This window comes from Urocampus carinirostris, chromosome 17 (assembly GCF_059441175.1).
Source record: "Urocampus carinirostris isolate Australia breed hairy pipefish chromosome 17, RoL_Ucar_1.0, whole genome shotgun sequence".
Taxonomy (NCBI): Eukaryota; Metazoa; Chordata; class Actinopteri; order Syngnathiformes; family Syngnathidae; genus Urocampus; species Urocampus carinirostris.
Window position 1 is genome coordinate 15823082 of NC_142365.1, and position 17827 is coordinate 15840908.

Here is a 17827-nt window from a genome sequence, read left to right on the forward strand (position 1 = left end):
TTAGGCATTACGTGATTTATGTATGTATTCATTTATTTAAATTGAATATATTTGCTCGTATTTATTTATTGATACATATATTTGTACATCTGGCAAGATGGTTCCTCCATATTCTACCTTCTACAAAGCCAGTGAGACCCTCAGTCCCATCTTTGACTGAACTTAGACAAGTTCAGTTCTTGTCTTTGTCCATTAACCCCCACCTTTTATTTTTGTAGTCCCTTCTCACTATTTGCAGGTTCCTTCTCTCATGCTATCATAAAGCGAATTCATCGGTTTGACAGCCGACGAGATGGCGCAAATACGTGCTTGTATTTTGTGTCAGGGAGGGGGCTCGGATGCCGAGCGCACCAAGAAGAAAAAACGGGGCGACCGTTACTCAGTGCAGACGTCTCTTATCGTGGCCGCCTTGAAGAAGATGCTCCCCATCGGCCTCAACATGTGTTCCCCTGCCGATCAGGAGCTCATTAACCTGGCCAAGATTCGATACTCCTTGGTAAGCAGATCCGAACTGAAGACACAACCGAAATTGACTAAACTGTTTCTACACCCTTACCTATGCAGAGAGATACAGATGAAGAAGTGAGAGAGTTCCTGCAGAATAATCTCCACCTGCAGGGAAAGGTCCTTCTTTAGACGGCTGAAGGCGGAGGCGGAGAAGGTCCCGTCAGGCTTTTTTAATGGCACTTTTGTTGTACTTATTACAGGTGGACAATCCATCTATGCGCTGGCAAATGGCGCTCTACAAGATCATGGCAGGAAAGGCAGAGGACGCTGACGCGCCGGAGAAAGTGGTTAAGAGAGTCCAGGAAGTCTCTGCCGTTCTCTACCACCTGGAAGTGGTGAGCCATTCCCCTCTTCCGCCCAATAACTCGCTGTACTGAGAAAGTCGCATATTTTTCTTACTGTAAATTTACGATGCATTTGCTATAAAGTTAAAAATTAAAGGCACAACATTAGTTATGTGCTATTCTAAATGTTAGGTGATAGACCTGACACTTCTCATCTTTCTTTGCTTCTTGGACAGACGGAGCATCCCTTTAAATCTAAGAAGATGGTGTGGCATAAATTGCTGTCCAAGCAGAGACGCAGGGCGGTTGTGGCTTGCTTCAGGATGACGCCGCTCTACAATATCCCGAGGTCAAGATGGGCGACCAAATGCGCCCTCAACGCCTGATCTAAGATCACATGCATTCGACTTTACACTTTCCATTAACGATTGTGAAGAAACTTTTTAAATCACTTGTGCTTTTTCTCATCTTAGACACCGAGCCTCCAATATGTTCCTTGAGGGCTACAAACGCAACTGGCTCCACACTGAAGGCTATGCCTTTGAGGACAGGATGATCGATGACTTGTCGGTACGTGCCCAGTCAATTTTACATACTCGTGCTTCTGTGTGTAGCATATTCAGGGGTCAATACACTATTTGGAAAAATAATTGATAGTAATCTGAAGAGGCAAACTTAATATATTTATTAAGCTCGTTTCTCCTTTCGAACGACCACATCTGTTTTGAGATAATTTTATCAAGAAGACGATGAAAACAACTCATAATCAATCTAATAATCTTAAGAGTGGCTACTAGACACAACCGAAGGTAATCCTTTATACAGTTTAGAGGTTTTATAATATTTCAATCAAGACACACACACTCAAATGCTCAGGAAATTCATTCACTGCTAATCAAACAGAAGGGGTTGATGAAAAACACGGCACTCAGGACTAAATAAGAATAATAAATGAAAGAGAGGTAGATATATCTATGGGGGATGACACTAACAATATTAAAGAAAAAGGAAAAACATTTGCTTAAACTAGGGCTAGCGTTCGCAACCGCGAACAAAGACAGAATCTTACGTTTAGAAGCGTAATTCATGTTTGTTCATCAAAAATATTTTGGTTCACATGGAAACTGGAGGCTCTCCAAAGATGAGAACTATTTTACACGTGTTTTGCAGAAAGCAATGAAGCAAGAAGAAGGAGACGAAGAGGAGGAGAAAGAAAGCAAACCGGATCCTCTTCACCAGCTCATCCTGCATTTTAGTCGCACCGCTCTCACAGAAAAAAGGTTTTCTGCAATTAAATGAGGTTCACAGGTCAAAATGTCTCAACACCCACTTCCTTCTGTCTCATTTTTTCAGTAAACTAGATACAGATCATCTTTACATGGCTTATGCCGATATTATGGCAAAAGTAAGTCTTCCATAAAGAGTCGATTTTGAGGATTTCAAGGGTTAAAAAAAGTAATTGAAATCTGCTTTTGTTTTTTATTTAGAGTTGCCATGTTGATGAGGAGGAAGAAGGTGGAGAGGAAATGTTGGATGAGGCAGAGGATGAGCTGTCCTTTGAGGTGCGACAGTCAGAACTGGTAATGGGCGGCGAGGGGACGGGCAGCAGGAACACAAAATGGAGCGGTAGCTCTCGACGCATCGAGTGGTCCCATCGTCATCACATCTTTTCATTTCCGACACCTTCACTCTTTTCTCCGCTACGTAGACATCCCCTTTTGCTATTCTTTTTTTTCTTTGAATGCTTATTTGCAAATTATCCCCAATCCAGAACTTTTCCATCTGGCTTGGGGCTCATCAAAATAAATCTAAAGGAATGTCTGTCTAACACCCAATCTTACATTACTAAGAACTTTTCATCATTTTTCGGTTGGATTATACAGATATGAGTTAGAATTTCCGTGTTCTAAATCAGTGGTTCTCAACTGGTCTGACTCGAAGACCCACCATCCCACCCTAAGCTGCGACTTAAATTAAGAAAACAAATCCACATCTCATATGTATTGAATGAAAGGCAGTTTAAACTTGAGTTAATAGAATATATTCACTTTTTGGAGACAAAATGAAATGACCAGCAAAACCAAAAAAGATTTCAAGTAATAATATTCCCTTCAATGCTGAATTACTTGCATTTCTAATAAAATCAAAAATGCTTTAAATGCAATGAAAAAAGCATGAAAGAAATAAGTGCAAAAATCTCCTGTCCACTAAAAAGTGAAATGCACTTGTGTGGCCATGATATATTTTCCTCAATCGCTTATTGCTCAAAGAGCTAATTTGTGTAATTTGTCTAATGCTCTTTTTTTCCTCGGTCTACAAAATAAAAAATGAACAGCACCCACGCGGCTGCGATCCATTATCTCCGGTCGACTATTGCTGCAGATGGGGGCCGGTAGAGTGCATGTTAAAATGGGGGGGTGAAAGGCTACTGGGCAGATTATTTGATTATGCAGGGGGTTCTGGTCCCCATTAACCGCTATAAACAGATTACAGTCTCTTAGTTTTGCCATGCTAAACACGTCTAAACAAACTTTATTGTTTTTTTCTGTTGTGTGAAAAAGTGGCATTATCACCATCTACTGTTAAGGAATATAATTGACCTTCAGTTACTTTTATTTTCTTAGCAATTTTTTGCCAAGGCAAAGGTCCGCAACCCACTTTTGGGGTCTCGACCCACTAATTGACAAACACTGTTCTAAATTATCCTGCCACAAACATCAGTATAAAATGTATTTCCTTAAATTGCACATCTGTATTGCTAGCTTTTTATTTCGGTACCCACACTCAGCGCTAATTGTCTAGAAACAAAGTATTGATACTGTCAGTAAGCCTTAGCAACTATTGGTATTGGTCTGCTTTTAGTGCTAGCGAAGGCAGCCAAGAGCACCATCTATCATGATATTAACCGTATTTTCAGACTATAAGTTGCATCGGTTTATAAGACAAACATTCAAAAATAGTATTTTGTGAAACATTATAACATAACATTAACACTATAAGGCCCATTAAATTAAAGAGTAAGAGATAGGTTTGCATAAAAAAACTTATTTCACAGAATAGAATTGCTAATTGATTAATTTGTAAATGGTTACCAAATGTATTGCAAACATGCATTTCCTATTTAATTTACAGTACTATCCAGTTTGTAAGGCGCACCGGGTTATAAGGCAAATTTGATCTTTTTTTATTCCAGAAAATATGGAACAAAAACAGAAAACTGCCGTTATTTAATTTAATTAAGAAATCTAAACAAAAACAAAAAAACAGGCCTTTCCTTCTCAAAATTTGGCATTTTTCTTCTATGAAATGACGAGTAGTATCAGCTTCATTTACTATTCCAGATTTAAGTAATCACCTTAGTATTGAGTCAAAAGAAATTGGGATTGCTAGTCCCTGTAGTGCTTTGAAGCTCGTGTCAGAGCACTCGTCATATTTGAAAAAATGATTTCTGGTCATCTAACAGCATCAAGTTTTGCTTTCTCTATCTCGTCTTTCTTCATGTAATCGATGCCACCTCGCTAACCTCCATCTCTCCTGACCGAATGACCCCACTTTACTCTCCCACTTACATAGCCTACTGACGGACTACAGAAGCTTTTCAAGAGCTAAGCACATATCCAATACGCGTCAGGTACTTGTCAAAGGCGACACATAGCGGGTAAAGCTCGGTCAGGCATACGCGGGTGGCGGGAGGTTGCCATTTGTTGTGGTGCTGGAGGTTTAATGCTCCAAGCTGGCTGACTGTCTCTTCTGATTCAGAGATATACTTTAAATATTTGAAATCCATTCTGCCGAATATTTTGTACTGCCAGAAAATAAGGGCTACTAATTACAGTGATACTACGGTACTGAACCATAATCCCTCTATGATCAGTGTGCAACTACCGATTTGTTTGATGACCGAAGCCTATTTTTCAAAAATAATTGTTTTGATACATTCCAAAATACCCCAAACGCGGCACTTTCCGGCAGCATGTGTTAGAGTTTTATGACTTTTTGTTCTCAGGTTGCTCGATAAAAGAATATCAACTTAAAATCTTTAGCTTACCGTAGTTCTTCCTATATTATGCTTGATCATTCAGCCTACTTTAGTAGCCTACCCTTTAAAGTGTAATCATGGATAACAGGGGATATTTTTTAAGCATAGTACTTTTATTCACAAAAAATGGGGAAAATAAGTATTTACATGTTTTATATTGAATGCGGTAACTTTTTTATTTTAACAGTTGAGGGAATGCAGCCTTACACCTGAACTGACTTACCACACTGTACAAACTCAATTGGGAGCTATGAAAAAAATATATATTTTTTGCCTTGATTGCTGGGCCTACTATAGCTGAGAATATATCCTTACCTGTCCTCTAGCAGGCAGAGGGAGCGTTTTTGCATTTATTTTGAAAATAATCAACTTTTGATAGAAATGACCAAGACACTGGCTTCATTTTTTGACATACTTTACGGTTGTTTTGTTTAAATTTAGCCTCCACGCAGTGCATTAGGTACAGAGTATAAGCATTAAGTGGAATGTGTAGCAGACCCTCAAGCGACCTGATGAAAGAAATATTTAACATGGATGCAGAGACAAGCATAGAAAGACACCCCGAGAAAAACAATGATGCCCTCCCAAAAGCTAAGACGAGGAAGTTTGTCAAAGCGTACGTAGCACTTCACTGGAGATGAACGAAGATCGGTGTGTTTGCTATGTTAAAAATGTTGGCAGCGGACAGCACAAAACCAAATAGATTAAGCTGTCACTTAAAGAAACGACAAACCAATCACGCTGCCACTTTTTTTTTAGCGAAATTGTGCCCAAATGTGTAGATTTGGCATAGGCGGAGTTAACGTGTTGTCACTAATAGAGATAAATTGTTTTGTCCCCACCAATATTATGTGATCACTTAAAAAAGGGAATTTCCTCTTCCGAGGGGATGCGTGACAGAAAATAATTGAGAGAACTCCTTAGCAAAGCAATGAGGGCCAAAAGCTGCATTGTATATATTGTACTGTATCGTTTGTTTTGTTGGACTGACCATCTTTCTCCAAATGACCCTCCCTGACTGGCTAATAGTAGCCAAGATGGCCGCTCTTCTTATTCTGCCATGCCTTCTTTCAGCTGTATTCAGGTGTTGAGTTCAGATTTGTTTTGGAATACCGCAGCAAAATTGACTAAAATGTTTGGGGTCGAACACTGATCTGTTCGAGTCATTGTACTACCGAGGTACCACTGTTTAAATTGTTAAACTTTCTCATCTATAAAGGCTGTAAACATTTTTTTATGATTAAAAAAAAAAAAAAAAGTCCAAAAAGATATCTGCCCTTATTTTCGGCAGCGTAGTAGCAATTCAGTTCTTTGAGTCTTCAAATATCTCAGACACAGAAGGACGGCGGCTTTGGCGGGGCCGAAAGCCGCAAGCTTTGCGAGGCCATCGCTGCTTCCTGTAGTCTAACGCTTGCTCCAGCCAGCAAACGTGAACGAGTAGTGTTGTGACTCCACCTACTAATAAAGTCTGCTGTGAGCGTGTGCACGAGAGGTCCTAACCGTTTGGAAGCGAGTTTTGGCAAGAATAGAAATGGATCGAATCAATTGGACCATTTGAAGAGCCACAAAAAGTGCAGAGATCGTGGGTGGAGACCAACACAATAATGTAAAATGTGACCACAAAAAAAGCAGCCCTTGGATCCGACAGAATTGATTCTATCCATTTTCGTAGTGAACGGCCTTCGAAAGCGGCCCATGTTGATGGCATTGTCGGTCGCAGGAAAAAGAAATGGAAAAACAAAGACTCCTGTACCAGCAGTCTCGGCTTCACAACCGAGGAGCTGCAGAAATGGTCCTGCAGATGATCAGTGCTTGCAAAGGTGGGATTCTTTTTTGGTGCTAGTTTCTTGAGTGCTAGTTAATTTGCTCCATCATGTTTTATTCTGTAGGTGAAACCGGCCCCATGGTGTCCACCACCCTCAAATTGGGCATCTCCATTCTTAACGGGGGAAATACGGAAGTTCAGCGGGTGAGCACTTGTAAGAATGACTTCAACGTTGATTTAAATGATAACATTTTTTCTTTGAATAATTCCCAGAAAATGTTGGAGTACCTGAGGGACAAGAAGGATGTTGGATTCTTTTTGAGCGTCCAGGCCTTGATGCAAACATGCAGGTTGGTTGGAAACATCTGAAGATAAAGCGGCGAGCCGTCTGTCACTCACGTTGTCTGCAGCGTCCTAGATCTCAACGCCTTCGAGCGGCAGAACAAGGCAGAGGGACTTGGTATGGTCTCGGAGGAGGGCACCAGTAAGTTTTATTGCTTTTCTCAGGGTTCTGGGGACAGAAATGTTCTTGAGAAGATCAAAAATTGACAAATTTGCATTATGGTGTTGTGATAAGTTTGTAGTTTAGCCACGAATAATGGACAGTTGTTCCAAGGACACACCAGAATGAAATGTGTTATTGCAAGGAGAACACAGAGGACTGAAAAAACCCTCAAGATGTAAAATTTGTCAGGCCTGTTCTAATGGTCACTCCCGAATCCATCCATCCATCCATCCTTTATCTGCACCTTTTATCCTCAGTAGGGTCGCGGGGGTGCTGGAGCCCATCCCAGCTATCTTCGGGCAGTGGGCAGGGGACACCCTGAACTGGCTGCCAGCCAATCGCAGGGCACACAGAGACAGACAACTCACTCACTCATTCACACCTAAGGACAATTTGGACCGGCCAATTACCTGACATGCATGTTTTTGGGATGTGGGAGGAGACCAGAGTGCCCGGAGTCAACCCATGCACGCACAGGGAGAACATGCAAACACCACACAGAAATGTTCAATCTCATGACCTCAAAACTGTGCCACACACACGCTAACCACTGCGCCGGCATGCTGCCGCCACTCCCGAAACCTTTCTTTTCTATTTTGAATCTCTTATAGTACATGAAAGAGGCCAACCCTAAAGAGTGGGGAAATCAAGGATTTTCTTTATTGCAAGCCTTGAATAATCAATAATGATTGTAACACTGATTTGTAGTAAATCTAGAAATGATCATCTCAACAAGTGTCTGCAACAATATAAACCATGACTTGACTCTAATAACATCAGATTGACTGACTAATTGGAGAAAAAAAAGATTACAGTGTCTGTCTTCTGGTTCTTTTCTCAATATTGGATGACCCCAGTTCATGATTTGCACAACCTGACCATGCTCACTTCTGAATATGTTTGACCAAACTGCAGAGCGAGTGAAATCACATTCACAGCGTTTCAAAATGACTGAATTATGACTTACATAACATGCTTAGTGGCCCAAAAATGGACCAAGCATCTTAGTGGACACTCACTTGATATGAAGCTTTACAACTGTGGCTCAAGCTCGTAATCGTCTTACGTTGATGCCGTGATTATTTGGTCTCATCTCTTATTTTTCGTAGTAAAATCATGGCATTATTATTACAGTAGACCCCCTGAATAGAGTGACGTATGATGTTTTCACCTAGTCAGGGCATTTCCCCATGATACAATATGAACGACTTATTTTGTGTGCTCATAAATTTGTCAAATTCAAACTTTGCAGTGTTGGTGTGTATGATGAGTTCTGTCGCTTAGATTATTGTCTGCTATTGGTCCATGTCATATAAGATGCTGGTCTGCTATTGCTTTTCGTCCTGGAATTATGAAAATTCTGACATGCTATTAGTTGATTTACCTTTCACAGTGCTTTTCTAGTTGTGTGTCAGCGATACAATACTGTATTTTACTACTGTATTTATTCACTATGAGTCCCAAGGCTCGCAGGGATGCTAAAGGGAGAAGCGAAAAAAAAACATGTTAACCATGGAAACGAAGCATATGATGATGTAGAAATAAGAAGCAGGCACGTGAATGGCTAAGTTGCATGGGCGTAACTAATTGACGATCATGACTATTTTTAAGAATATGGAAGCCAATAAAACATCGAAATTAAAACATCGAAGTTTTCTAAGAGCATGTCGATCCTCGCTAGTTTCAAAATCAATTTTCATTTTAATCCTGTTACTTGGGTCAGGTTGTCATTTCTAAATTGTTAATTTTTTCTAGACGAGAAGGTGATGGCGGATGACGAATTCACCTGCGACCTCTTCCGCTTCCTGCAGTTGCTCTGCGAAGGCCATAACAACGGTGAGTGCCGACCCTATCTCCACAACGCTTGTTTTTTTTGGACATAGATAGTCCATGCCTGACTTGTTTCCTTTGAATAGACTTTCAGAACTACTTAAGGACGCAGATCGGAAGCACAACCACCATCAACATCATCATCTGCACCGTGGATTATCTGCTCCGACTACAGGTCCCAAAAAAAGCGATCAAACTTGTTTTGATTTTTCAACCAAGATCTTCCTCAATGCACTTTTTTTGTGTGTGAAGGAATCCATCAGTGACTTCTACTGGTACTACTCCGGCAAGGACATCATTGACGAGCCAGGGAAGAAGAATTTCTCCAAAGCGATGACGGTGGCCAAACAGATTTTTAACAGTTTGACGGAGTACATCCAGGTAAAAAAAGCAGATTTTAGGTGTGGCTTTTGTCTGAGGGTCTGTCTCCGGTCTCTATAGGGCCCGTGCACCGGCAACCAGCAGTCCCTGGCCCACAGCAGGCTTTGGGACGCCATTGTGGGCTTCCTCCACGTCTTCGCTCACATGATGATGAAGCTGGCTCAGGTACGTTCCTCCAAATTAAGCCTCTACAGACCATTTATCTGCACTGTAATTTTGACCCCATCGTCCAATTGAAGTTGCCACATCTGTGTCGATTGTACCATGAGCTGTGGCTGGCCACTGGCTGGCTTCATGACTACAAAATCTGTGCCAAGCACCGGACTGTATGGATGAACACAGATCCAAATTGTCAATAGCCCCTTTTCCACCGCAGGGATTTTTTGAATAGGTTTTGCATGTACAGTACCAGGATAGACATTAGTTTGGGTGTGTTTTGCACCATGTATTTTTGGAATAGCACTTATCTACCCGGGCAGGAGTCAGGAACATATGGCCCGCGAAGCAGATATGGCTCTTTTCATGAGTACATCTGGAGATAAAATGTAGTGCAAGCTTATTTTCTCTATGTCGTTCCAATTTTAGTACATGTGAAGCCAAATCAAGGATTGGTGATTAGGTGTTCGGTCTAGCATATATAAATGGCACATTCTCAACTATTGTTTACAGTCACAGTGTTACACTAACATACACCAATTTTGTTTTACGTCTCTAAGGAATCCTCAATATCGAAGCTCATTGAACAATGTACGTTCACTGTTGAGACACTTCATGATAAAAACCCACAGAACAAACTGTAAACAGCGAAGCACCCAGAGCAATTTGATTCAGCAAGCAGAATGGGTGGGCTGATCTCTGCACACACAGCACACTCCCCTGTCGCCCGCACGTGCCCAGCGTGCTGAAAGAAAATGCATCCCTAAACTTTTGTTTGCAGTATTCTGTGACATTTTTACAAAGAAACTCTGCTTGCACCTTGTTTTGAAACCTTTAATTATCAAAAACAATTGACCGTCAAAATGAGCCTAAACGATCTTAATAACTGCGGGAGGGAGACTAGTTTAAAGTGGTATTTCTGTTGATTTGGGACACAGACGCTGGCATCATTATTATTTCTCACATTTGATCAAATCATCAAACGTCACACAGTGAAATAAAATGCTCGGAAAAATTAGCTTTTGTCCCAAGAACGGGTTTGGCAGTTTTGTTGAATTTTGTCTTAAAATATATGAGTGGCTCTCTCAAAATAAAAAGTCAAAATATTTTGCTTGTATGGTTCTTTGGGACCCCTGTACTACGGTCTTCTATTGAGCACTCTTAACACGAAAAACTTCATGAAGAACTGCTCAAAGATTTTTTAATGTACCGTGCAAACATGGAAATTAGGGAGTTGTCGGTCTGCAAAGAATACTTGCTGGAAAAGGGGCACAAGACTGATATTTTGATTGAGTTTAAGCATCTTGCTGTGCATGAAGCTCGTTGATCACTCGAACGCAACATTGTTGAGTTTGTTAAATGTCTTTGATTCTATGAACACAACAGAGCATTTACCATACTTTCTGGCCTATGACGTGTCTTGGATTGTAAAATACACATCCCCATTTTTGAATTGTTTTTGTTTTTTCTAAAGTCCAGAGAGTATTCATTATTTTCTGGACTATAAGGGGCACTGGATTATAAGGCGCACAATCAAACTTTAGGTGCCCCTTAAAGTCCGGAAAATACAGCACTGTACATTCCAACATGTAGGATACAAAATGGTTGCAATTGTTGTTCTGCATAAAGATTTTTATTTTTTGTATTGATTATTGAAACTGTCTTCCACATGTGCAATGCAGGGTAAAGTATGTATTCACTTTATTTACTTATTAACGTGATGTTGTGTTTGTTACTGATTCACCCCTCATCCTGTTTTGAATGCACCTGCTTTCCAAAAAGAAAGGATTAGTCCTCCTTTTGGGATTTTGTACTTTTTTTTCTCCTTTTTTTCGCAATTGTGAGATCTGGTCGCAAATCTTTTCGTCCCCAAATGTTGAGATTTTGCAAATTTAACTGCAGCTTGTCATGCCAGGTTTGGATTATTTATTTTGCCATTAAGACAAGAAAGCAGGTGACGATTAAAACTTGCTGAGGGCGTTTTAACCACCTATCTTCTGGTCTACCTTTAAATTTACTTTTATATTTTATTAAAACACTTACTCTGTGTGTTCAGTATTTAACAAGATTATGTTGCCATTTGATTGAACTAATTACTGACTTTTTAAAAAAAAATCTTGTTGTGATTTTGTGGTGTCTTTGTTGAACTTAACTCCATTTGAGTGCAGCATATATTTTGTTGACCTCAGCAACGACGGGGCACTTTTATCGTCAGACTGTTTTTCTGTAATACTTTCAACTTTCTGCTTCCCACTGGCTGCCTCCTCTGAGCCCCTCATTTTAGGTCAGTAACTTTATCATCTGTGGCCTGCTTTATTGTTTCTTTTTTTTTTTTTCATTTTTGGGACCAGGATTCCAGCCAGATTGGACTGCTGAAGGAGCTTCTGGACCTGCAGAAAGACATGGTGGTCATGTTGCTGTCACTTTTAGAAGGTAGGCTTTCATTCTGTTCAACTGGTTCACTGATAGCTTACTTCACTGCAGTGGCTTGCGGTGAGGTTGATGTCTTGTGAGGCACAGTCAGATCTCCAAAATGATGAAGGCAGTGAAACTTTTTTCCTCGTAACAATATATAAACTATGGAATAGAAAAATTTACTTTGAATGTTTTTATCGCAGCATTACATCTAAATGAAGTCCATGCCCCTCTTCTTTTGAATAAAAGCATCAATAAATTGTTTGTAAAGTCCTTTTTGTTGATCTTCCGTTTTAAGTCAGTCCTTCACAGTTTCCACATTCCCTCCATTCTCGGACGGCTGCTCTTGAATTGCTGTTAGCTTGCTAATACTACTTCTATTGATTGGTCCAGAGGGCAGGGGTCGGGAACCTAAGGCTCGCGAGTGTTGTATGGCTCTTTTCAGTACATCTGGCTCAGCAACAATTTTAAGACCATGCAATTTTTCTTTGTTAGTTTCACTTTTAGCGTGAGCGAAACTTATTGTAGTGCACGCAAAGCTGAAATAAAATGCGCTGAAAAATAAGCTTTTGTCTGGAGAGCGGGTTTTGTTTACTTTTGTCTTTTAATATACCGTGTGGCTCTTAAAAAAAAAAAAAAAAATATATATATATATATATATATATATATATATATATATATATATATATATATATATATATATATATATATATATATATATATATACTGGACTGTCTCAGAAAATTAGAATATTGTGATAAAGTTCTTTATTTTCTGTAATGCAATTAAAAAAACTAAAATTTCATACATTCTGGATTCATTACACATCAACTGAACTATTTCAAGCCTTTTATTATTTGAATATTGCTGAATTTGGCTTACAGCTTAAGAAAACTCAAAAATCCTATCCCAAAATATTAGAATACTTCCTCAGACCAAGTAAAAAAATAATTTTATAACAGCAAAACTAAATAAAACATTTGAAAATGTCAATTGATGCACTCAGTACTTGGTTGGGAATCCTTTTGCACGGATTACTGCATCAATCCAGCGTGGCATGGAGGCAATCAGCCTGTGGCATTGCTGAGGTGTTATTGATGCCCAGGATGCTTCGATAGCGGCCTTCAGCTCATTTGCATTTGTAGGTCTGGTGTCTTTCATCTTCTTCTTAACTATACCCCACAAATTCTCGATGGGGTTCAGGTCAGGAGAATTAGCAGGCCAATCAAGGACAGTGATGCCATGGTCAGTGCACCAGTTACTGGTGGTTTTGGCACTGTGGGCAGGTGCCAGATCATGCTGGAAAATGAAATCCTCATCTCCATAGAGCTTTTCAGCAGATGGAAGCATGTAGTGCTCTAAAATCTCTTGGTACACAGTTGCATTTACTCTGGACTTGATGAAACACAGTGGACCAACACCAGCAGCTGACATGGCTCCCCAAACCATTGCTGACTGTGGGAACTTCACACTGGATTTCAAGCAACTTGGATTTTGCTCCTCTCCAGCCTTTCTCCAGACTCTGGCGCCTTGACTTCCAAATGAAATGCAAAACTTGCTTTCGTCTGAAAAGAGGACTTTGGACCACTCTGCAACTGTCCAGTGCATCTTCTCCATAGCCAAAGTCAGACGCTTCTTCCGTTGTCTTGAGTTCAGAAGTGGCTTGACCATGGGAATACGGCTATTGTAGCCCATTTCCCGGAAACGTCTGTGAACTGTGGCTTTTGATACCTGGACTCCAGCTTCAGCCCACTGTCTTTGAAGCTCCCCCAAATTCTGGAAGCGGCTCTTCTTCACAATTTTGTTAAGGCTGTGGTCATCTCTCTTGGTTGTGCAGCGTTTCCGGCCACATTTTTCCCTTCCAACAGACTTTTTGTGGATATGCTTTGAATCTGCACTCTGTGAACAGCCTGCTCTTTGAGAAATTTCTTTTTGTGTCTTACCCTCCTAATGGAGGGTATCAATGATGGTCCTCTGGACAGCAGTCGGATCAGCAGTCTTCCCCATACTTGTGATTTAGTTTACTGAACCAAGCTGAGCGTTTTTAAGGCTAGGGAAACCCTCGCAAGGTGTTTCGAGTTAATTAGATGATTCAGGTGATTAGTTGAATAGCCTACTTGTATACTTTTTCATGATATTCTAATATTTTGAGATAGGATTTTTGAGTTTTCTTAAGCTGTAAGCCAAATTCAGCAATATTCAAATAATAAAAGGCTTGAAATAGTTCAGTTGATGTGTAATGAATCCAGAATGTATGACATTTTTGTTTTTTTAATTGCATTACAGAAAATAAAGAACTTTATCACAATATTCTAATTTTCTGAGACAGTCCAGTATATATATATATATATATATGTATATAATAATAATAATTTCCTTGTATTGTCATTCTGTGTAACAATGTACACAGAACGAAATGTCGATTGCACCTGACCCGTTGTAGCGAGCCGATGCAGCCGCAGCCAACAGAGGGCGCCGCCGACCACTTTTTAAGTCTTAGGAATGACTCGGCCGGGGCGCGAACCACTGACCTCCCAGTCTCAAAGCGGGCGCCTTACCATCTAGGCTACTGAGCTGGTATATATATATATATATATATATATATATATATATATATATATATATATATATATATATATATATATATATATATATATATATATATATATATATATATGCGTGTATGTATATATATATATATATATATATATATATATATATATGTATATATATATATATATATATATATATATATATATATATATATATGTATATATATATATATATGTATATATATATATATATATATATATATATATATATATGTATATATATATATATATGTATATATATATATATATGTATATATATATATATATATATATATATATATATATATATATATATGTATATATATATATATGTATATATATATATATATGTATATATATGTATATATATATATGTATATATATATATGTATATATATATATATATATATGTATATATATATATATATATATATGTATATATATGTATATATATATATATATATATATATATATGTATATATATATATATATATATGTATATATTTTGCTTTTATGGCTCTTTGAGTCAAAAAACCCTGCCCTAGTAAGTGCTCCAAATTGGAAACACTGGATTTTGCCCCCTGACACAAGACACACAGTTCTAGACAAGTAATTCTTTGTAGCTACTCACTCTTAGTATGACGGTAAATGTGAATTTTCAGTCATTTAAAAAAAAAAATCCCCAAATGTTGAAGTTAAATGAGATAAAATTAACACTGAATAGATATACAGTATCCACTTAATATATTTGTTTTATATATTTCTATGATGACAGGTGAGGCATAGCCTGCCTCCCTGACACGTCACTGCTTCAAAGGACATAGATTGCACTTAATTGTTGTCAGGATATTTTATGTCTATAATTGTGCAAGTCAGCCTGATACAGCTACCTTTTATTCTTCATGTTGAATAAGAAGAGGTATAACACCTGATTAAAAACATGGAAGCAATTGATCAAAAAGCTAATCGCCCTGCACAATATCTGTTTTTATCTCTCAGTTAACTGATAAGACTTGTTTTTTCAATGGCAGTACATGACTCCAAGTTGGCTTTTGTTTTTCTAAAAGTGTGTGTGGGCTCTTTCAGGGAACGTGGTGAATGGCACCATCGCTCGTCAGATGGTGGACATGCTAGTGGAGTCATCCAGCAACGTGGAGATGATCCTCAAGTTCTTTGACATGTTCCTGAAACTTAAGGACATAGTGGCTTCCGACGCCTTCCGTGATTACATCACAGACCCCCGAGGGCTCATCTCCAAGAAGGACTTCCAAAAGGCCATGGACAGCCAGAAGCAGTACTCACCCTCGGAGATCCAGTTCCTCCTGTCCTGCTCGGAGGCCGACGAGAACGACATGATCAATTACGAGGAGTACGCCAATCGCTTCCAGGAGCCTGCCAAGGATATTGGCTTTAACATCGCCGTGCTGCTCACCAACCTGTCGGAGCACGTCCCTCACGACACACGGCTGCAGAACTTCCTGGAGCAGGCTGAGAGCGTGCTCAACTACTTCCGTCCCTTCCTGGGTCGTATCGAGATCATGGGCGCCAGCCGCAAGATCGAGCGCATCTACTTCGAGATCAGCGAGGTCAACCGCCGCCAGTGGGAAATGCCGCAGGTGCGGGAATCCAAGCGCCAATTCATCTTTGACGTGGTCAACGAGGGCGGCGAGTCTGAGAAGATGGAGATGTTTGTCAATTTCTGCGAGGACACTATCTTTGAGATGAACATCGCCTCGCAGATTTCCGAGCAGGAGGAAGAAGAGAAAGGCGAGGAAGATGAGGAGGTGGTAGAAGCTGCGGCTGAAGGCGGGGTTGCCATTGCAGGGGAGGAGGAAGCCAACGGCGAGGAGGCGCCGCCCGAGTCCAGCTCTGCTTTTGCCGACTTCATTGGTGGTTTGTTGGGTTTCTTTAGCGTTTTCACCTTCCGGAATCTCCGCAAACAATATCGACGGCTGAGAAAGATGACCCTGAGGGAGATGGTGGTGGGCCTGTCCACCTTCTTCTGGACCATCCTGGTCAGTATCCTGCACTTCTTCTACAACGTTCTCAAAGGCTTCTTGGTCATCATCTGGCACATCCTCTTCGGAGGCGGCTTAGTGGAGGGAGCCAAAAAGATTACTGTCACAGAGATCTTGGCCAGTATGCCCGATCCCACGCAGGACGACGTGCACGGCGACGGACCGGGAGAACCTGGCGATGGGGAGGAGCAGGACACTGGCGGCCCTACCGATGCTGGAGAGACCGGCAGCGGAGACGAAGAGGAGGAGGACACACAGGAGAAGGAAGGGGGGAGGGTCCCTGGCATGGATGCCCCAGGCGGTCTGGGTGACATGGGGATTGAGGAGCCGGGGGAACCGCCCACCCCCGAGGGCACCCCCATAACCAAGAGAAAAGTGGTAAGTAGAGACGAAGGGGGGTGCCTAAAGGACGCAGGCATCTTTTTTTTTTAATTTTTTCTCTTTAGCAGCAGCCAGAAGAGGGCGACGCCAGCCAAAACCCTGCACAAACGGCACCTGTGAAGGAAACGCCCCCAGAACCAGAGAAGGCCGAGTATGGCGTTTAGCATGGGCAGAGCATGCCTTAAAAACCTAAACAAAATCGTGTTTTACTGAAGTAGGCAGCCAATGAGATGGCAGAAGGCTGTTTTTAGGACACACATGCCGCTTCTAATATTTTGAAGTGAAATGGATTGCCGAATAATCACACGTTTTTTTCGATTCATATTTTTGCATTGTACACTCAAAAAACAAGGATAGAATAGAATAGAATATGCCTTTATTGTCATTGTTACAACATGGGATATGCTGTGACAACGAAATTGGACGACTCCAGTTCCACATTTACAGTGAGGATAAGGAAAAAAGTCAAGTCAAGTCAAGTCATTTTTATTTGTATAGCCCTAAATCACGAAGAGTCTCAAAGGGCTTCAAGAAGTGAGTTTTAAGCTTAGATTTAAACATTTCCACTGAAAAAAGGAATAATAATTAAATGTAAAAAACAACATAAAATTAAATTAAAAACTAATTAAAATAAAAAACTGATAAATACATTAAAAATTAAAGAATTGATTGAAAAAATAAAAATAATCATGTTAAATAAAATTGATGAATTAACTATTTTGTAATTGTTTAAAAATGTATACAAAAATTAAAACAATAATAAAATATAGATTGAATAAAAGAATATTAAAAATTTGAATATATACATAAGAAATAAATAATTTAATTTAACAAAAAAAAATGAATTTTTTTTTTAAAAAGAAGACACAAAAAAATGAATAAACTAATATAACTAAAATGATATAAAGAAATTATTTAAAAAATAATTAAAATTATAAAAAAATAAACATATAAC

The 17827-nt window shown here is 39.7% G+C and overlaps 1 protein-coding gene across 2 annotated transcripts in view; it reads left to right on the forward strand.

Annotated features, from left to right (window-relative positions):
* LOC148349342 (ryanodine receptor 1-like) overlaps window positions 1–17827 on the forward strand; it is a 56637-nt gene that overhangs the window by 29719 nt on the left and 9091 nt on the right. Inside the window, exons 74-92 of one of the 2 annotated variants that reach the window (XM_088321775.1) lie at window positions 326–496; window positions 565–624; window positions 708–842; window positions 1028–1140; window positions 1265–1361; window positions 1962–2071; window positions 2145–2196; window positions 2279–2371; window positions 6551–6650; window positions 6720–6799; window positions 6869–6945; window positions 7006–7103; window positions 8856–8936; window positions 9017–9105; window positions 9183–9311; window positions 9372–9476; window positions 11819–11900; window positions 15560–16869; window positions 16941–17023. In XM_088321775.1, coding sequence (XP_088177901.1) covers window positions 326–496; window positions 565–624; window positions 708–842; window positions 1028–1140; window positions 1265–1361; window positions 1962–2071; window positions 2145–2196; window positions 2279–2371; window positions 6551–6650; window positions 6720–6799; window positions 6869–6945; window positions 7006–7103; window positions 8856–8936; window positions 9017–9105; window positions 9183–9311; window positions 9372–9476; window positions 11819–11900; window positions 15560–16869; window positions 16941–17023 — 3065 coding nt within the window. The remainder of the gene's footprint in view (window positions 1–325; window positions 497–564; window positions 625–707; window positions 843–1027; window positions 1141–1264; window positions 1362–1961; window positions 2072–2144; window positions 2197–2278; window positions 2372–6550; window positions 6651–6719; window positions 6800–6868; window positions 6946–7005; window positions 7104–8855; window positions 8937–9016; window positions 9106–9182; window positions 9312–9371; window positions 9477–11818; window positions 11901–15559; window positions 16870–16940; window positions 17024–17827) is intronic. The other variant, XM_088321774.1, reaches the window with a different exon arrangement.